Source organism: Ictalurus punctatus, chromosome 19 (assembly GCF_001660625.3).
Source record: "Ictalurus punctatus breed USDA103 chromosome 19, Coco_2.0, whole genome shotgun sequence".
Lineage (NCBI taxonomy): Eukaryota > Metazoa > Chordata > Actinopteri > Siluriformes > Ictaluridae > Ictalurus > Ictalurus punctatus.
In genome coordinates this window covers 24,582,393-24,603,937 of record NC_030434.2, presented here as the reverse complement: position 1 = coordinate 24,603,937, position 21,545 = coordinate 24,582,393, and the positions used below count along the sequence as shown (strand labels likewise).

Genomic DNA, 21,545 nt, shown 5'->3' with positions numbered 1-21,545 from the left:
GTGTTGGGTCTGACCTGCGTTGCGTAAATGGCCCTCTTCATTATGGTGAAGTCGTCTTTGTCTAAGATCTTGCTCATGTCTGGGATCTCGCCCCTGAAAAACACGGTGATTAACACACACGTCAGTGTTTTCAGGGTCGTCGCGTCGCCTCGGGGTGTGACGGACTGACCCGGTGACATCACACCGTGCGGCTGCGAACATCTCAACGATTAACACGCCATCACCCTGCGTTAACACGTCTCAGAAACGTCAACACCGGAACTCACGCGAAGGTCAGAAAGTCACCGGCGGTTTTCTCGTTTGCTTTGGTTGGTTTACTCCACGACTGCGCCGCAATTTATTCCGTGTAACTCTTAAAAATGTTTCTTCCTGCTGTTTTTCAATGCAACATTCTAAGAAGGCATTCGTTTAATCATCCGTAAACAATCTTACGCGACAATCTAAGTTTCCGAGGTGCTGCGTTTTGAGGATCAGGGTTAGCATAGAGTTAGCAAATACACAAAACCGGAGTCGACTAGCGTCCGCGTCTGGCTTGTTCGTTCGGGATAAATGTATACATTTAAATTTTATATCCTGAATTTATATCTGACATTTCTGTAAAGCTGCTTTGTGACAACGTCCATCGTTCAAAGCGCTTTACGAATAAAACGCCGTTTTTAATTGAACAGAATCCCTGCTAACGCTACGGCCACGTTACCGACGTTCTAACAATTGACTTGTTTTTTTTTATTTGTTTCGAATTAATGATGGACTTTCAGTCAGTCATTCGGGGAACAGCGTCGTATTGTCAACGTGACCGTGAGAGTATTCACTTTTCTGCTTCTCGTGATCCTCAGGAAAACGGGATGATGCAACTTCCTGTGGAAGACGTGACGTCATGGTGGAACGTTCCGAATTCTTCGTAAGGGGTGAATGCAAACGTTGAGGTCACGGGGTGGACGTTTTTCATCGCGTATAATGGACGACTCGTGGAAATGGTGGAAACGTTCGCACTTTTATGCATAAATAATATGATTTTAGTCGTTGTGCTACTAAAAAGTGCTACTGAAGCGATCGGGGATTTGTTTACAATTGATCTGTGTTTTAAAATGTCTTTTAGCTTTTGTTTCGTACAGATTCGTGAGTGTAATATCATTCCGAACTTCTCACCTTAACAAGGCATCATACAAGCGTTTGCCGAACTTCTCCTTCACCGACTGCGCGGTGTCCCTGTAGGAAACCAGACATTAGAGACACCTCGGAATAATTTTATCCCGTTTCTGCCCGCTGGACCTTTATCATACCGTTACAATCATTCCAAACAATTCAGTCGTACACAAATATCTAATTAAACGAAAGACCAAGAGTGACGACAAACATATGATTTGAAACACGCCAAGAAAAAACGGATAGCTCACGTTTCGGATTGGGTTTGGTTGACGTGTTTCCTCTTTGAAGCAGCATTTCATATTGTTAGAAGTCAGAAAAACACCACCGTGCTGAAGGAAAGTGTTGATTCGTTTTCTGTAACAGCAGCTCTGACAGCAGCGCTCTGCGTAAACGATCGTTTTATGTTTTGTGTGTATATTTGGAAGTTTTCTTAAGGTTAAGGGGATGTTTATTTAAAGTGCACGTATTATGCGTTTTCAAGTGTTCCCTGTCACGTGGCGTGTTATATACGTAGCTGCTTGTGAACGTCAAAAAGTCTGCGACGTTTCAAAAAATCGACGCGCACGACAAACGGAGTTATCGACTCCCAAAAGAAGGAATCGATTCTGAACAGCCGAATCGAGTCGTTAGTGATTCCAGACTTTACTTCCTGTACTAACCTACGTAGGTTTATAACAATAAACCCCGCCTCTGGTCTTCATCGGCTGCTCGCTGACGGACGGAGCCGAAACTCGTTACGGTAGTGGGCGTTTCCTTTTTGAAACACGCTGACAGCGCTGGACCAATCACGACAGACTGGGACGTCTGACCAATCAGAGCAGAGTATGCTCTCTGAAAGGAGGAGTTTAGTACGAATCATTTAGAACGAGTCATTGAACGAGTCGTTTGTGACACCGAGGGGGAAAAAGGTAACGCTGCAGTTTAAATTCTGAGCACGTTAAAGTGTGTTTTGTCCTCGGATGCCTCGTGTAAATCTGTCGTATGAGAGCTTTAAAACAAAATTAGACACGTTTCAGAACCATAATAGGTGCACCAGGGGCTGTTTCGTGGACGATCCGCAACATTAAACGTAAATATAGATGGAGAAAAAGTATGTCGTTTTTTTAAAATAAATAATAACGTTTAATCGGTGCTGTGGTATAAGAGGAATAAAACACTTCAGGACACGCCCTTAGAGGAAAATCATCAGCTTCATCACATCATCCCGTCGTTGATTATTTTCCCTTAACGGCACGACAGAAGAGTGTTGTGCTGCGTGGCGCTATACGAGTCTGCGTGTTTCCGTGATAAACAGCACGTCTCCTGTCTTCCTGTTAAAGCTATATATATATATATAATATTTGTGAGCATTAGAAATACAGACCACAAATTCCCTCAGCACACTAATCCGGGATCGGTTACAATCCGAGCCATTCACGAGGCACTTTCGGATTTTCGCATACACCTCGTCGTACGGTTCGCTAAGTCCACGTGTGATGACGCACCACAGCTGCTTGCGCACGGCTTGACCTTTCAGGCTTTCCACGTTGAAGTTATTCGTCTTCGCTGGCATGATGAAGAAAACCACCACCGTCACGTCACTCTTATGCACCTGACAGACACACAGTGACAGGAATGAAATGATTCTACTTCCTTCTATGCCCTAAACATTCATTGACTGATCGATTTTTTCATTTCACGCATACTTTCAGTGGAAGTGCTGGGAAAGAACTAAACGTACCCGAAGCAGGTAATTCAGCCTGGACAACGCCTCCAGGAAAATATCGGCTCCTTTGTTGGAAAACTCGTAGCGGCCTGCGATGAAGAAGAAAAGCGCTTTCTCCAGATTGAAGTCCAGATGTCTGCACAGGAGATTTATACACATTAACATCTCGAAGACGCGTGATAATCAGTTAAAGCTGAAATCGTACACGTCTGGATCCACTGAAGTTCAACTCCACTCTGAAACACGTTAAATAGATTTATATCGAAGTATCTGTGAGGAGTTTTAGTGACTCGGGAGGTACCGCTCGCTCGTACGATCTTAAACATGAGCGAGGATGTCTCAGTGTTAGCGAAAAAGACCAAAGGTTTCGTTTCTCAGCCGCCGTTTTCCAGAGATCCAGCACCGAGACGTCCCATTGGTGCAAAGCTTCACAGTCTTGGTTAGCGTGAAAGTTGAAGTCGTGGAAGCTGATCTGTCGGAGCGGTACAGGAGTGTACTTTATATATGAGGAGGTGAGAGAGCTGGACAGACTAAAGGACTAAAGCGCCGCCGCATCGCCGCCTTTAGGTAGAGATAAAGCGAGGGATAAATGCTTAATGGCGCAACTATCAGGAGGTAGTCAAACGGCATTGTGGGTAATATAGGAAAGCGTAACCAGACCAACATGTCAATGAAAGAAGACACGGGACACTGTTGAAGACCAGATGTTTAGGATGGATTTGTCCTTTAATGACAGATGTAAATGTAGGTTGAACACTCGCGTGTGTGTGCGTGTGTGTGTGTGTGTGTGTGATCTAGAAGCAACCAAAATATTACTCAAGATAAATCTGCCAACACGTCATTTCTATAAACTCAAAATATTTGCCTGTGTTGCTTAATAGTGCAGCGTTTAATCTGATCTAGAGGAAGACGTTACCCGTAGAAATGTCCTCTCACAAACTCCTGGATCTTCTGTTTGTTCAGCGAGTGCAGGTTCTGAAACTCGTGCATAGCTGAGAACTTTTTAACATTCAGACCGTTCGGTGTAACCACATCTGCAGAGACGACAACAACAACAACAACAACAACAACAACACTGAGAATCACATCGATCTAGAAGTTATCGATAATGCATTCGTCTGATATTACAGCGCTGTTGAATCCGGGACTCTGATTGGACGGAAGAATGCGCTGGTTTTAATACGTTTTCATCGTTCCTATGGTAACAGCTCGTTCGAAGAGGCTCGTACAGCGGATGCTCCATATAAACATGCGTAATCGTCGATGTGGTGATACGTCTATTTAACATTTATGGAAGGAGTCTCCAGTGTTAGACATCTTCAGGACAGGAGGACACGCTTTACAGTTTCTCCGTAACAAGACAAGCTGCATTTTTAACTTCGAGAGAAAAATCGGAGAGTTTTTAGCTGTTTAGAACTACTATAGATAATAAAAATGTGAGAACAGGAAGTAACCTGCTTCACTGATGTTCCACAACATTAACTGTAACGATAAATGGATAAAAAGTATGATGTGTTATTCTTTAATTAATTAAAAAACTTTGTGGTTGCTGTGGCGGTAGAGGAATAAAACACTTTGTGACATGTTGTTATAGGAAAAGAATCAAATTCAGGCTGCTAACATGAACTCCGCTTCATCAAAAAAGTATTTGCCCCCATCCTGATTTCTTCTGTTTTTGTATATCTCATACTAAATAGTTTTAGACCGTCAAACGAAATACAACATAAAACAAAGGCAACCCGAGTAAACACACAATACAGCTTAAAAAATTTTATTGAATCGAAAAAGGTTATCCAACTCCTATCACCCGTGTGAATAACGAACTGAATCTGGTTGTGAGAACTTTAGCAGCAACAACTGGAACCAAACTCTTCCCAGATCAGACTTTCACTTACTTCTAGGACCAGAACCTATTCCTGTGCTTCAGATCACTGTCTTGCGTAATCCAGTTGCGCTTGAGTTTCAACTTACGGACTGAAGACCGGACATTCCCCTTTAGGATTTTCTGGTAGAGAGCAGAATTCATGTTTCTTTCAATTACTGCAAGTTGTCCAGGCCCTGAAGCAGCAAAGCATCCCCACACCATCACACTGCCTCCACCACCATGTTTGATCGTAGGTATGATGTTTCATGTTTTTGTGGAATATTGGTGTTTGGTTTACGCCAGATGTAACGGGACGTCTGTCTTCCAAACAGTTCCACTTTCGACTCATCAGTCCACAGAACATTCTCGCTAAAGGTTTGAGGATCATCGAGGTGTGCTTTGGGAAAAATTCAGACGAGTCTTAATGTTCTTCTGGGTCAGCAGTGGTTTTCACCTCACCTCTCTTCCATGGAGCCATTTTCCCCCAGAGTCTTTCTGATAGCGGAGTCATGAACAGTGACCTTTATTGATGCAAGAGAGGCCTGTAGGTCCTTTTCATGTTGTCCTTGGCTCTTTTGTGACTTCCTGGATGAGTCGTCGCTGTGCTCTTGGAGGAATTTTGGAAGGTCGGCCTCTTCTGGGAAGGTTCACTACTGCGCCGAGTTTTTCCATTTGGAGATAACGGCTCTCGCTGTGGTTCTCTGGAGTCCCAGAGACTTTGAATTATCTTCGTAACCCTTCCCAGACTGATGTGTTTCAATCACCTTCTTCCTCATCATTTCTGGAATTTCTTTCAACTTTGTCATAGTGTGTTATTCAGAAAGTAACCAACTTCATGCTGTTGAGAGAGTTCTATTTAAGTGTTGATGTGATTGAACAGGGTTTGCAGTAATCAGACCTGGTTGCGTCTAGTCCAGCTGAACCCCGTTATGAATGCAGTTTCACAGATTCGGGGAGTTCGTAACTACGGGGGCAAATACATTTTCACACAGAGAAATGTTTAAAAACTGTTTAAAAGCTCTATTTTGTGTTTACTCAGGTTGCCTTTGTTTTACCTTAGATTTTGTTTTCGGTTTTGAAACTTCGTTTAATTTAGTATGAGAGAGAGACAGAAACAGAAGAAATCAGGATGGGGACGAATACTTTTTCACAGCACTATATAACAGCATGACGCAGTGCTTAATACCGATCTGCACTTATATCGCATCTTTCCTTTTACCATACATACATCATCCTCCGTGAATCCTAAGGGTGCACAAACTTTTGCACTTAAACGTATGTCATCATATCGATCGTGTGACCCTTCGATCATCGGTTCAGACATAGCCAGGTTTCTTGTTCTCAGTATTATAGAAGGTGTAATATTTAAACCCCACGGTAAGCAGGTGTTCCTCAGCGCCATCGCGTTCAGACCCACCGGGTTTCCTGTGAAGCATGTGGTTGGCCTCCACCGCGGTGATCTGAGAGACGGTGGTGAAAACGTGCGAGCAGTGCACTGCAGCTCTCTCCAGACAGTAGCGGTGGTAGATCTGCCTCTCTCCCGCCTCCCGGTCGATATCAAACTGACACACAGAGACAGGTGCTGTTACAGTACAGTAATAATAATAATAATAATAATAATAATACTAACAATAATCCCCGACATTATTATTTTCTCTCAAAAGACAAAAAAAAACCTCGTCTGTCCTCAAGATTTAAGAAAACTTTCAGCTTTACGTCTAACACTGGAGACTCCTTCCATACACGTTAAATAAACATCTCCTAATTTTAAGAAAAACGTCACCATATTATCAATTCCACGCGTTTTTACCTCCGTTTAAGTAGCAAGTCCCTGCGAATGAGCGGTTACCATAGAAACGATAGCGTATTAGGACGACTGTATTAATATCTCGAGAGCTGCTGTTATAAAAAAAAATTAATAATAAAAATCATCGACGCTTACTTCTGACCAATCAGAATCCAGAATTCAGCAGCGCTGCTGAATAAACGAATGTATCATAACACAACAGATCCGTTATCGTTATCGTGGACGCTCCTAAATCCTGTCACTACGACCGCATTGGTAGGCAGATTTTTATGTACCCCAGCTAACAGAGAGTACGTTATTCGAACGTTTATACTGTAACTTTCCAATAACATACTCTATGATATTATAACAAACGTTACTTTGAATAATAATAACGTTCTGAAAACTAACCCTCGGGTTCTAAATATAGGGGTCGCGACCTCGTGTGGGGCCGCTTGATTTACAGATATGTTTGAGAGAACAACTCACGATCTCCTCTTTTATTTTATTAGCGTATTGTACAGACTCATATTTCGAATATCGCTGTAACTATGGCGACAATTCCGGTGTGCTACTCATACGAAATGTTACCGGGAGTGACGTTTAAGCGTGGAGCGTACATGCTATTTTAGTTATCATGTCCTCACTACCGTATTTTGAAAATATGGCACGACATTTATTTATTTATTTATTTTTATTGTAAAGCCGAAATTCTAAAAATGTGGAATTTAAATAAAATCCGGAATAAGAAATTGTAGGGTGGTCAGGTCCATCCTGGGTGGCTTGCCCAAGCTGAGCCGAGCTAACTTCAAAAAGTTTTCCCGTTCGGGAAGTAATCAAAGGAGAGCTGCGTTCTCATTTCAAACCTTCGCAAACATTTGCTTCTTTAGTTCGTTTCTTATTGAACCTCGCAGATAAAGGAGGTTCCTCTTGAGGGCTACGGGTCGGAGAATCCATTTCCCAATCATAAACACGCTGTCAATTAGCCTCCAGCCCAAATCGCATGGCCTTTAGCAGCTGATGACCTTATACAGGCCAATTAGCACTACATAGCCAAGTACATCTTCGCTCCTTACTGTGGAATAATAAGCGTTTAACTGAGCAGGTAACTCTCCTTGTTCAGATAGACGAATGGATAAATGTCAGTCTCGGGGGCAATTGATTTTGTTTTTGAAATGGTGACGTCTGTGACGTGTATTGATATTCTCGAAGCGCACGGGTGCGTAAACTCGGCGTTATAGTTATTGCGGCCAGTCCGGTAATCGTAATCAATCGAAATGAAATGATCCAGGAAGTACCCGGAACTATGGCACAGAAACAAAACACGGTGTACAGTCAATGGACAAACTTATCGAGAACTAACACAAAACAGGTGCACACAATCAGGTAGCACACCAGCGAAAAGCCGGGGGGGGGGGTTCCTTTTGGCGTCACGGTTCTGTGCAAACGTCTTCATTGGACTAAAAACTCCCAACAAATTTACAAAAGCTTCAACCGATCTTCGTCACCCTCACATGTTTATGTTGATAAACAGCCATAAAGTTTCCAATTGGGTACGCCCGATTTACACTGGCCACGCCCACTCCTTAAAAACTCCTTAAAAAATGCAACACTCGTAAAGAGCTGAAAACGTCGAGACGACAACTAAATGGTGAGAGAAAAGAACGCCTCCTATCCTCTGTCTGTGTGTGTGTGTGTGTGTGTGTGTGTGTGTGTGTGTGTGTGTGTGTAAGCACATGATCTGACCTTATCCAGGTTGTTGTAGAAGTCCATATTTCCAGCACACAGATAGCGACCCAGGAGCGTAGCGTGTGTAGTAAACATGGTGGCCATGGGGATCTTCCGGGAGCGACTGAGCACGAGGCCGACTCCGGACTGCCACTCGTGGAAGTGAGCGATTACGTTGGGTTTGTCCCGAAGACGATCTGTTAGCTACAGACAGAGACAAACATCAGGGTTTACACGCCTACAGCGCACACACTTAACACCACGGGCAGGTATTTTGCTGGGGGAAAAAACTAAATAAACGGTCGCGATGATTTAGGAATCCTTGCTCTGGCCGTTGAATAAGTAAAAAAATATTACGTTTAAGAATTAAAATATTAGAGGAGGAACGGTACTGTTATAATAACCGTTATATTGGAAGTAGTGCAGCTGCACATCACGGGTTTATATTAATACGTTATCATTTCTACTGTATAATAATAACTTACAACAAAAAAACATGTCATTGCTGATATAATGAGGCTTTCTTAAAGTAAGGAGATGTTTATTTCACATTTATGGAAGGAGTCTCCAGTGTCAGTGCTTTCTATCAGTAGCTGTAACTCTAGTGTGTGTGCATGGGTGTATTCCCACATCACAAACAGTATTCCCGGGATGGGGGCACAAGGTGGGGGACACCCTGGACAGGGTGCCAATTCATCGTGCGCACATTCACACACTACGAACAATTTGGGAATGCTAATGAACCTACAGTGCATGTGTTTGGACTGGGGGAGGAAACCGGAGTACCCGGAGGAAACCCCCGAAGCACGGAGAGAACACGGAAGCTCCGCGCACGCAGGGCGGAGGTGGGATTTGAACCCCCAAACCGGGAAGTGTGAGGTATGCGTGCTAACCACTAAGCAACCGTGCGCCCTGCCAATCCATGTGTTCACCTCTTTGAAGAACCAGGCCACGAGTGAACCGAAGATGAGCGAGTCGTTGGCCTCTCGGTCGTGGTATGGCAGCCCGATGCCGCAAGTGTTCCACAAGTCTCCCTTCCAGCGGTCCAGGTTCCAGGCTGCGGCTCCGATATCGAACAGGATCACATACGGACTGCCTTCTATGAGCCACCGGCCAAAGTGCACCTACACACACACACACACACACACACACACACACACACTCAGTATTGTGTCAAGGTTACATGTTATCTATCTATTTCTCCATCAACACGCTGCTGAGGGTTAGTGTACACGTGATGCACAGCAGAGGGGATTATAAACAATTTAACAATGAAGAAGGACTTACAAGACTAGTTTCCACATGATTTAATTGAACATCTCTCTCTCTCTTTTTTACTCTGTCTCTGTCTCTCTCTTTCTCTCTCTCTCTCTCTGTCTCTCTATCTTTCTCTCTCTGTCTCTCTCTCTCTCTCTCTCTCTCTGTCTCTCTCTCTCTCTCTCTCTCTCTCTCTCTTTCTCTAGTGCTTTGAATTCACTGTGTGATATGTAGAGGTCTCTCAGCACCACCTTCTGGGATGTAGTGTGGAAATCTCTCATTTCCAAACACACCGAAAGAGTCAAGGTCCACTGACTCACACTGACTCCTACTGACTCACACTGACTCCTACTGACTCACACTGACTCACACTTGCTCCTACTGACTCACACTGACTCATACTGACTCCTACTGACTCATACTAACTCATACTGATTCCTACTAACTCATTCTGACTCCTACTGACTCATACTGACTCACACTGACTCACACTGACTCCTTCTGACTCACACTGACTCCTACTGACGTTCACACACTCTTACCTGTAAAAAGTCAAAGGAAATGTTTTCAGCTGATGAAATTGAGTTAATGTTTTGTGTGCAAAGAAGCTTTTATTATTTTATTACTCTAAAACTCTCAAACTACGCCATTTTGCTTTAAAACATCGTTCAGTCTCTGTACGTTTGCAGTATTTACTGTTAGCTACAGTTTGACTTGCTACTCCAATCTGCAAAAGAAAACAGGCTAACTTACTTATATATAGCCAGTTAATGGATGCTGAACTGAAACGATCAGATACTAAACTGAAGCGATCGGACACTAAACTGAAATGATCAGACACTAAACTGAAACGATCGGACACTAAACTGAAGCGATCGGACACTAAACTGAAACGATCAGACACTAAACTGAAACGATCGGACACTAAACTGAAGCGATCGGACACTAAACTGAAACGATCAGACACTAAACTGAAACGATCGGACACTAAACTGAAACGATCAGACACTAAACTGAAATGATCGGACACTAAACTGAAATGATCGGACACTAAACTGAAGCGATCGGACACTAAACTGAAGCGATCGGACACTAAACTGAAACGATCAGACACTAAACTGAAATGATCGGACACTAAACTGAAATGATCGGACACTAAACTGAAACGATCGGACACTAAACTGAAATGATCAGACACTAAACTGAAGCGATCTGACACTAAACTGAAATGATCAGACACTAAACTGAAATGATCGGACACTAAACTGAAATGATCAGACACTAAACTGAAATGATCGGACACTAAACTGAAGCGATCGGACACTAAACTGAAATGATCAGACACTAAACTGAAGCGATCGGACACTAAACTGAAATGATCAGACACTAAACTGAAGCGGTCGGATGCTAAACTGAAATGATCGGACGCTAAACTGAAGCGATCGGATGCTAAACTGAAATAAGGTCGTAGCCCACTAGAAAATGTATATAAATAAATATTTTAAACCGAATTTAAAACAATATAGATTCATTAAAAACAAAGCAGAATGTAAACCACTATACTTTCAAATACGTTATTCGAACCCGTTAAAATGCTTCATGTAGATCATTTCGGCCAATTAACACCATTCTACACGTAGATCCCGCCTTGATTGACAGGTGACAGCGGGAGAGTTTTTTTTACTGCGCGGGTGCACACACAGCCAGAGCGAGGATAGAAAGGGAGACGGAAAAAAGAGAAAAAAGCCTAAATTATAATTATATATCATAATTAACCGTTTGAACGAGTGAAACCAAAGGTCGAAGCAGAACTACTGCCAGTTGGAGTGCGCGAGGAACTTCCGTGTGTGGTTTTATCCGACGTGAAACTTGGTGAGTTAAGTCTAGAGTTCGTTAAGTGAGGAGTGCTATGCTAAGCTAATACAGCGACGACGCAGCACGTAACACGACTTGGTTATTTTCTTCTCTTTCATTTATCCGTGTAAATAATGCGTCAATTCGAATTTAATGCCAAAAGTGTTTCGAGTCACATTACTTCTGAGTTATTAAACTGTTAAATCGCACTGTATAAATGTGAGCTATATTCAGTTATGTCGAGTGTTAGTTGTTAACGTGTTTCAGTGCACGTAGCGTTCGCTCCATTTTGTTTGAGTTGTGTAAAAATCAGACACACGTTCAGTACTTTTATTTTAATCGTATAACAAGGATACTGGCTGTAATTTATCATTTAAATCACTTAAACCCTGGTGTGTAATATGTAGAGGTTTTGTACATAGATTTCATTCGGTTTTTCTGCAAAGGACTACAACTGAAAATACTCTAGAGGAGTGCCTCCATTCAGAGTAAAAGACATTTTCATTCTGGATGTGATTTTATTTTATTTCAGTTTTGTTATATTCCGTGTGTATATATATATTTTCGCGGGTGCACCCCGGGGTATTATATATGTATCGTACATGTTTAATTTCACTCACTCTAGATTGTATGTAAGTCATTCTATATTTACTTTATCAGTTGTGTTGTCACTGTTATTGTTTCAGTCCACTTCCTCCTACATACCCTTTAGTCTTCTGATATCTGGTCTACACATCATCTAGATAGTACATATTTAATATATGCTACAATCGGATGCTGAACTGAAATGATTGGATGCTAAACCGAAGTGATTGGATGCTAAACCAAAGCAATCGGATGCTAAACTGAAATGATTGGATGCTAAACCAAAGCGATCGGACGCTAAACGGAAATGATTGGATGCTAAACCGAAGTGATTGGATGCTAAACTAAAACGATCATATGCTAAACTGAAATGATGGGATGCTAAACCAAAGCGATCGGACGCTAAACGGAAATGATTGGATGCTAAACTGAAGCAATCGGATGCTGAACTGAAATGATCGGATGCTAAACTGAAGCGTTCGGACACTAAACCAAAGCGATCGGATGCTAAACTGAGGCGACCGGATGCTAAACTAAAATGATCGGATGCTAAACCAAAGTGATTGGATGCTAAACTAAAACGATCCTATGCTAAAATGAAATGATTGGATGTTAAACTGAAATGATTGGATGCTAAACTGAAATGATCGGATGCTAAACTGAAGTGATTGGATGCTAAACTAAAACGATCGGACTCTAAACTGAAACGATCGGACGCTAAACTGAAGTGATCAGATGCTAATCCAAAGCGATCGAATATTAAAATGAAATGATCGGATGCTAATCCGAAGTGATCGGACGTTAAACTGAAGTGATCGGATGCTAATCCGAAGGGATCAGACACTAAACTGAAGTGATCGGATGCTAATCCAAAGTGATCGAATATTAAACTGAAGTGATCGGACGCTAAACTGAAGCGATCAGATGCTAATCCGAAGCGATCAGATGCTAATCCAAAATGATCGAATATTAAACTGAAATGATCGGATGCTAATCTGAAGTGAACGGACGCTAATCCGAAGTGATCGAATATTAAACTGAAATGATCGGATGCTAATCTGAAGTGAACGGACGCTAATCCGAAGTGATCGAATATTAAACTGAAATGATCGGATGCTAATCTGAAGTGAACGGACGCTAATCCAAAGTGATCGGACACTAAACTGAAGTGATCGGATGCTAATCCGAAGTGATCAGATGCTAATCCAAAGTGATCGAATATTAAACTGAAATGATCGGATGCTAATATGAAGTGAACGGACGCTAATCCAAAGTGATTGGACACTAAACTGAAGTGATCGGATGCTAATCCGAAGTGATCAGATGCTAATCCAAAGTGATCGAATATTAAACTGAAATGATCGGACGCTGAACTGAAATGATCGGACGCTGAACTGAAATGATCGGACGCTGAACTGAAACGATCGGACGCTGAACTGAAATGATCGGACGCTGAACTGAAGCCTAGTCGTTTGATATACAGTGGCCCGTGATTGGCTGGGTGAGAGCGGGTAACGAGTATGGAGGGATCTACCTGACAGCCGTTGTTGGTGATGGACTCCATGGCTGCTTTCACGGCAGAGTTCGGAGGTTCACACTTCTCCACCTGTGTCTTGAAGTTGTGTTCGTAGTAAGGGCCGATCATGAAGAAGTTCTCACCCCACTCATCCACTGTGATCTTAGCTTTGGTCTGGATGACGGTGTAAATCCCTCCCACTGGAGAAGAGGAAGAGGAACCGAGAAGAAGAGGAGGAGAAGAGCTTCAGTCAATCCGGCATGCAGGGGAACAAAACCTTTTGTCCATGATGTTTTATTTAGAAATGCAGGGGCAGACACAGACTGCCTGAGGGGCAGACACAGTGGTGAAAAAATTAAAAGGACACCACTTGTTAGACACTATCAGGGCACGTTATCATGTTTCCAACTAACCCTAGAGGGCACCCTATAGGGCACTTTATCACATAATCTACCATAGGGGCACACTAGAGAGCACTTTATCACATTATCTATTATAGGGGCACTCTAGAGGGCACTTTATCACATCATCTTCCATAGAGGGCCGTGCACTTTATTACATTATCTACTGTAGGTGCACCCTAGAGGGCACTTTATCACATTATCTACCACAGAGGCACCCTAGAGGGCACTTTATCACATAATCTACCATAGAGGCACCCTAGAGGGCACTTTATCACATAATCTACCATAGAGGCACCCTAGAGGGCACTTTATCACATAATCTACCATAGAGGCACCCTAGAGGGCACTTTATCACATAATCTACCATAGAGGCACCCTAGAGGGCACTTTATCACATAATCTACCATAGAGGTACCCTAGAGGACACTTTATCACATAATTTACCATAGAGTGAACTTTATCATATTATCTAACATAGTCGCACCCTATAGGGGACTTTATCACATAATCGCCCGTAGGGGCATCCTACAGGGCACCTTATCACATTATCTATCATAGGGGCACTCTAGGGGGCACTTTATCACATTATCTACTATCACTAGTACAACCCTGTTACCCAAATTATACACTGAAAGTAAATTCAAAAAATAAAAATGAATGAATCATCAGAATGTGCTTAATGTGGATGCTAGGTAAATATATTTTGTGTATTTGATAATTTTTACTAAATTTTCTAAATTTTATTTTTATTTCCTGCGATGAGGCATCTTTAATGGTTAGAGGAGCGCTTTCTTTGACCGAATTTTGAAAATGAATAAAAGTTTGGATTTTAAGTGTCACAGTGGCTCTCACCTTTGTTGGTGACTTCCCATGCTATCTCAAACAGCAGCAGATCCTCCACAGGTAACTCCTCTTCCTCCCACAGAGGAAGACCGCTCAGAGAGCTCATGGACAGAGACCTGGTCAGGGGCATGATGGGAAGAAATCCAGATGTTGTTTCAAGTGAAATCCGGCAGGAAGACACGAGTGAAGGAGCTCCGAGACCCTGGCTTCGTCACTGCTCTTAATCTCCGAGAGTCACAGGGGAGTTTGGACTGGAGCGCGTATCTCTTTTAACTCTCTTAAACAAACACTGACGCACTTTGGGCTCGAGGTCACCGACATCACGGTGAGAGCCGGCATGGCACACGGCCAAAACTGCTTTCTTTCTTCTTCTTTTGTGCTTTTTTACCATCATACAATATTTTAATTATTATAATAAAAATAAATAAATAGGTATAATTATAAAGTGATTCTGTTTTCTTTTTTTTAAGAGTGTCAAACAGCTTGAGTGTGCACACTGAGGTATCCATTAAACAAAAATAGATAAATAAACAAATAAGATAATCAATTAATCAATCAATAAATAAAGTTTTTTTTTACAATTAGAATTTTTCTAATTGATTTTAGTAATAAATTTCAATATACATATATTATATATATTATATATTAATAATTTCAATATACATAAAAAAAAATATTGGTATAAGGCAAATTATTTTGCAAATGGTGATTTGTTTGTTTGACGAAATCCTTTTAATCAGCGTTCATTTCTTTTCAGTCCGTTCCTCTTCATCTGCTTTTTTTCTTTTTACATTTTTCCAGCCCAGATTGATGCAAACGCTCCGTGTTTGCAATCTTTTGACGTCCGCTACATTACTTACTTAGGCAAATTGCAGTGTTTTTTCTTTTCACAACACAAGAGGGCGCCCTTTCGACGACACTGATGCGTAAATCTTTTCCTCTAATGATCAATCAGGCACCCCGTCCACGGTGTCCCCAGACTTCTGCCCCATGTCCCCTGGGATAGCCTCCAGGTGGTTCCCAGTAAGGATAAGCGGTACAGAAAATGGATGGATGGATGGATAAATCATGCCGCCCTCTGGTGGTCCGGTGGTTTCCGGCGTACAGAAAGAAACATCCCTGCAGATGACTCATACTATAGACCATGATCTGTTAATATAGAAAACATGGCTGCCTCTGCCAGGAGGTTAACGCCCCGTGGTATAAAGTCACATATCCTGCACGCACAAACTTAAATCAGCTTGAATTATTCTGCATTAATGTTTTGGATCGAGCCGAGTGTCTAAAACCCCTGCTATTACCGGAAGAGGCGATTATTCAAATTTTTCTAGTTCTACTTTCAGTGTTTTGCTGAAAATCATGCACTACGGATGCGCGGTTTTCCTGTTCACGAGGACGCCGATACTTTTCGACCGTATATTTGTATTGGGAAGTTGCTAGGTAAATAACAATAATAATAATAATAATAATAATGATAATAATAGCACCGGTGTAATGGCACCGTTTTATTCTGGTTTCAGTAAATTTCCCGGAAAAGCACAGTGTGTGATGGCGAGAGAGCGAGAGAGAGAGAGGGGGGGGGGGGGTGGTGCGTAAAAAGCTTTCCATTTATTCGTTATTATCCGTTTCGTATTTTTTCGGACTATGATGGCGAGGAATCAGAGCAATTTAAATAATTGCCCTGCTTTCGGACATGACAGTGGGGAAATAAATAACAATAACATTTCCAAGAAGAGAGCAAATGGTCTAAACAGGAGAGAGGTGCTGCGCTGAGGTTAGAATAAAGTGCTCACGCTCTCTCGCTCTCTCTCTCTCTCTCTCTCTCTCTCTCTCTCTCTCTCTCTCTCTCTCTCTCTGTGCATGTAAAAGATGTCACCCCATGCTTATATATTGAGGGAAGCTCTCACATGGAGCCTTTATTCACAGCAGAGACGAGTTTCTGCGCAGGGATCAGCTCCATCACCCGACAGTATGAAACTACAGGTGCTGATCATCTTCACGTCAGTCCTGGTGGCTCAGTACACATCCTCACGTGTCAGAATTCCAGGTAAAAGACCTTCTACGATGGAAAGACAGGTAACACTTTATTTGAAGGGACACATAGAAGCGTGGCTGGAGCTGGCTCTCAGGACACCGAGGTAGTTTTGGTGGGGGTTTTTCCTGTCTTTTTCCTGTTTGTAGACATGCAATAATTGCAGTCATTTTTATATCAATAGTGTGTGATAATAGTGCTATTGTTTACAATAATATAATAATGATTTTTTTTTTTTTTAAATAATAATAATAGACTATCTATTAATGGTAAGAGCTTGTTTGTTCCAGTTTACCGTGACCATTTAAACAAAAACACATGGAAATATAAAGGAAATGCTCTATAAGTAGTGACAGGCTATAATATAATAGTGATATCTTCAGTTGTCATTTTAACCCTTTCATGCAGTGTCCACGTTTATGGAGAGGCAATATGAGACTGTTTATAGAAAAATAAGACGAGTGAATTATCTCCAAAACACCTGAGACCGTTATTGTAATTCCTTATCCTGATTTCTGATGCTCTCGAGACTATTTGCTATTCTCAATGTCTCTAGTATATCTACAAACTTTCTACATAAAATCCCAAATTAAAATGATATATATATATATATATATATGTGTGTGTGTATGTATGTACGAAGACGTTTTCACTTTTTTTATTATTATGAAATCAGCTGCGTCATGCAACAGTCCTACAGTAAGCTGTGTGAATGTTAATGTCAAAGAATATCGCTGTATGTAGAAAAAATTTATCATTTTGTCATCCAAATTTAAAATATTAGACCTGATTTTTAACAGTTTTTGGAAGATTTTTGGTTTTCATTTCAGGTGCAATATTTTATCCTTTTTATTTTACTATTATTATTTTTATTTATTTTTAACTAGTAGTATTCCCATATATATATATATATAATTTTAATAATAAGTTTAATATACGTCAAGATAATATAATGACATGCAATTCTGACACGCAATTTTAAGTAATGAATAAGAAAACTAAATCATTTCTGCAAGAAAGGATTCAATAAATTCCGGATAATGTAAAAATTTCCACCTTTTTTTTTTTTTTTTTTTCCAGAAACGCGATTTGTTTCTGCAAACCAAAAACATTCACCTTCCTGAAATTAAACCGGAGTCAGAGCAGGATGAACAATAACACAAACGTAAAAATCAGCAGTTGATCTCTTTTTATATATATACACGTGATACGTTTCTGTAAAGTAAATTCCAGTACCTGTCGCAATGTCAATATCTAATAAGTTTATCTTATCTTTTGCAAAAAAAAAAAAAAAAAGAGAGAGAGAGAGAGAGAAAGTGCTTCCTTTTATTGACAGGCCTTCGATTGTACTGAGAGAACTTTGAACATACGGGGATTTTTAAAATTTATTTTAAAACCGGAACTAAAAAGTTTTGAAGATTCATTATTTCTAGGTCACTATTTACGCGTAAACAAAAATTGTGATGTCCAAAATCTGAGAATTTTCCTCGACTCTTCCACTGATGGGGTCCGATCTAACACAGATGGTCAGGTTTTACACAAACCTGTAGAGTCCATCCTATCTCGAGTGTCATTACAGGAAAAGTTGGACGTACCAAACACTAAGAACTTCTGAACTTCATGTAAACATTTCTAATATTCCACTTCCGCACGTAGTCTATAGAGGATTATGTAACTTGTATTGAAAAATATTGTAATAAATTGGAAAATGGAAGCAATTTCATTAGAGCGCTCAGACTTTTGGACCCCACTGTATATTCGGCTGATGTATATGCTAATTAGTTAGTTAGTTAGTTAATGTTCTCAGAATTCACAGCTTGATCAACACCAAGAACCTAGAGGTCCGACTTAGAGAATTTAAGATAATAAGATGTAACTTTAGGTGCTTGATTTGAGATAAATAAATATATTTTATATATATATATATATATATATATATATATATATATATATATATATATATATATATATATATATATATATATATATATACATATATATACAACTTTTCCTGTAATGACACTCGAGCCAGCATGGACTCTACAGGTTTGTGTAAAACCGGACTATCTGCGTTAGATCGGATCCCATCAGTGCGTCGTCTGAACATCAGTGGAAGAGACGACTCGAGGAAAATTCTGATCTTTTGGACATCACCGATATTTTTGACCTAGAAAAAGTGGCGAATCTTCAATATTAAACATTCCCAATAGAAGCCCATTTTAGCTCTCATTTTGTGAAAGATCAGATAACATTATTAGATATTAACATTAATATTAAGTTAGACTAAATCAGGGGTTACACTCAGGTTCTGTGTCCAAATAATCACAAATCAGACACTCACGTACGGTTCCTTCGCCGGGAACGAAACAGAAGAAGTCCCGTTAGTGTAGAAATGCCTAATCGATTATAAAATAGCCTTGTAATGCCAACACCTGAGCATGAAGGAATCATCTAAAGTCACATCTTATTAGTTTATAATAAGCAGCATGTCATATTTCATCACAGATATCCGACAGTAGTCATGTCGGCTTTGGAGATCTCTGCTTTGTGCGTGTAAAATAATCATGTTTGTATGTTTTCGCTAACAAAATAACTAGAAAACGGTCTTGACGTTAGAATATAGGACATGAATTGACTTACTGAAGACGTCTTCAATGCTTTTTAGCGTTTATATAGAGCACATGCTGTCGTATTAATGACTTATTTACGCTCTTAAAGTGATCAAGCACAGGTCACTTGATGCTACATGGAACCCACAGGCATAACATTTATTATAAACTAACACGCTCCATCCAGTCTGCATCACGACGACATTATCCCAACTGATAACGCATTTATTAGGCAGATTCACGCAAACGGATCCGTAATCACCAGCAAATACACTGGATTTGATTGAAAGTTTGGGAACTCTTTAGAATGTTTGATTTTCCTGCAAAAATGTGAGCTACAATTTCATCAGACACCCGAACGCCTACTCGTTTATCCAATCAGCCAATCACGTGGCAGCAGAACAATGCATAAAATCATGCAGATGTAGGTCAAGAGCTTCGGTTAATGTTTGAGCTGCAAGGAAGGCTACAGTCACTAAGATAATCACTCTTTTTTTTTTACGTTTTAATTTATTTATTCATTTTCGTGATTCATTTTCATGTGATTCATAGTCATGTGATTCATTTTCATGTGATTCATAGTCATGTGATTCATTTACATGTGATTCATTTTCAAGTAAATAATCACTCTTTACAAACGCGGTGAGCAGAAAAGCATCAACACATCAAACCTCGAGGTGGACGAGCTGCAACGGCAGTAAACGAAATATGAATGTCAGCCAAGAACGGGAATCTGAGGCTATCGTGGGCACAGATTAGGGTTATTAGCTCAAGGTTTGATGTGTTCCGAGATGCTTTTCTGCTCACCACGGTTGTAAAGAGTGATTATCTGAGTTCCTATAGACCAGCATGGTCATTCTCCGCCGATCTCTCTCATCAATAAGGCGTTTCAGCCTGCAGACCCCGCGGGTGCTTTTTGTCTTTCGCACCATCCTGTGTAAACTCCAGACTGTCGCGTGTGAAATCCGCGGGTTTTCTGGTACTACCAGCCATGCCACAATTAACGTCACAGAGATCAGACCTTATTTTGTTCCTACTTCCTCATTCTGATGTTCGACGTGAACATTAACCGAAGCTCGAGACGTGTATCTGCATGATTTCACGCGTCGCGCTGCCGCCACGCGATTGGCTGATTAGATAACCGCATAAACGAGCAGGTGTACAAGTGTTCCTAATAAAGTGGACAATAAACAGAGGCTGTTCTCTCACGTTTACGTACACAGAAACTATTTAAGTAGAAAACTATCTAAAGTCTAAAAAAATAAAGCCTAATGCAAACAGTTTTTGGATTAAAATATCATGCAGATTATTCTATTGGGGGAAAAAAAAAAAAAGGATAAATGCATCAAACTTTTCAAAATAAACCACGATGCATCAAGGATGGATTTTAAAACGCATCATATCACACCGGCTTTATTCTTTATTACGAATTCACGTTCAGCAGTTTGCAGAACACACCATTCGATCTTTAGATTACGAGACACAAACCGATTTATTGAACTTTTTGGTTGCCAAGTAGTGAGGAATAAAATAATTTATGAAACTATACGGAGCACAATACATGGAGGTTTTCAGGATCGATTCAATGCATTAAACGCACAAGTCGTAGAGCCTAGAGATCTAAAAACGGAGGATTCATTCAAACAAGATGCGGATTTCGTTATTAATTTACACGCTGCAGTTTAGTGCTTATTAAAAACATCATCACAGCTCATAATGCGATCGAGCAGATCTTGTGTAAATACAGATACTTGGCATTAAACACGACTCTTAGGTGCTCCTTAAAATAAAGTGTTCGTTATTTATTTTTTTATGAAACTCAGATTTATTTACTGTCGAATACGTTCTGTAGATTTGGCCGGACTCGGAGAACCGGATCAGAGAGGCGTGGACGAGCGCAGCACCTCGGAAGACGACAGGATTTGCTTCTTGTTAAAGGATCAGGATTCGGAGAGCCACATTTCCTGTAAGCATCGTCTAACCCGCAGTAAATTTAACTACAACCCGTTCGGGCTGCGCTTCGGGAAGAGAGACGGACGCTTAAAACCGGACCGATCGGGAACGACGAGGAGGCTCCCGGTTCTGCTTTTCCTGAGAGAACTGGAGGAGGCATCATGAACACACACACACACACACACACAGGAAAAAAAAAAGTGCAATTTTTAAGAGCTGGATTAACTGGAGATGTCGTGATGGACGTGTGTGTGTGTGTG

At 40.9% G+C, this 21,545-nt stretch overlaps 2 protein-coding genes across 7 annotated transcripts in view; one reads left to right on the top strand and one right to left on the bottom strand.

Annotated features, from left to right (window-relative positions):
* gys2 (glycogen synthase 2) overlaps window positions 1–14,836 on the bottom strand; it is a 25,277-nt gene extending 10,441 nt beyond the window's left edge. For both annotated transcript variants that reach the window (XM_047162371.2, XM_017493951.3), the window contains exons 1-10: window positions 14,701–14,836; window positions 13,463–13,644; window positions 9,165–9,356; window positions 8,251–8,436; window positions 6,136–6,280; window positions 3,771–3,888; window positions 2,870–2,990; window positions 2,634–2,740; window positions 1,150–1,209; window positions 15–93 (exon numbers count right to left, since the gene is read on the bottom strand). In XM_047162371.2, the coding sequence (XP_047018327.1) occupies window positions 15–93; window positions 1,150–1,209; window positions 2,634–2,740; window positions 2,870–2,990; window positions 3,771–3,888; window positions 6,136–6,280; window positions 8,251–8,436; window positions 9,165–9,356; window positions 13,463–13,644; window positions 14,701–14,821 (1,311 nt within the window). In that variant the 5' untranslated portion in view covers window positions 14,822–14,836. The remainder of the gene's footprint in view (window positions 1–14; window positions 94–1,149; window positions 1,210–2,633; window positions 2,741–2,869; window positions 2,991–3,770; window positions 3,889–6,135; window positions 6,281–8,250; window positions 8,437–9,164; window positions 9,357–13,462; window positions 13,645–14,700) is intronic.
* On the top strand, window positions 11,113–21,545 carry kiss2 (kisspeptin 2). Of its 5 annotated transcripts, none has more exons than XM_047162376.2 (3): window positions 11,113–11,361; window positions 16,618–16,738; window positions 21,185–21,545. In XM_047162376.2, the coding sequence occupies exons 2-3, from the start codon at window positions 16,663–16,665 to the stop codon at window positions 21,448–21,450; spliced, it is 342 nt and encodes a 113-aa protein (XP_047018332.1). In that variant the 5' UTR covers window positions 11,113–11,361; window positions 16,618–16,662; the 3' UTR covers window positions 21,451–21,545. The 5 variants fall into 5 exon arrangements, with proteins under 5 accessions (XP_047018332.1, XP_047018329.1, XP_047018331.1 ...); XM_047162373.2 differs by having other exon boundaries at window positions 16,561–16,738; XM_047162375.2 differs by lacking the exon at window positions 11,113–11,361 and adding an exon at window positions 14,682–15,016 and having other exon boundaries at window positions 16,621–16,738.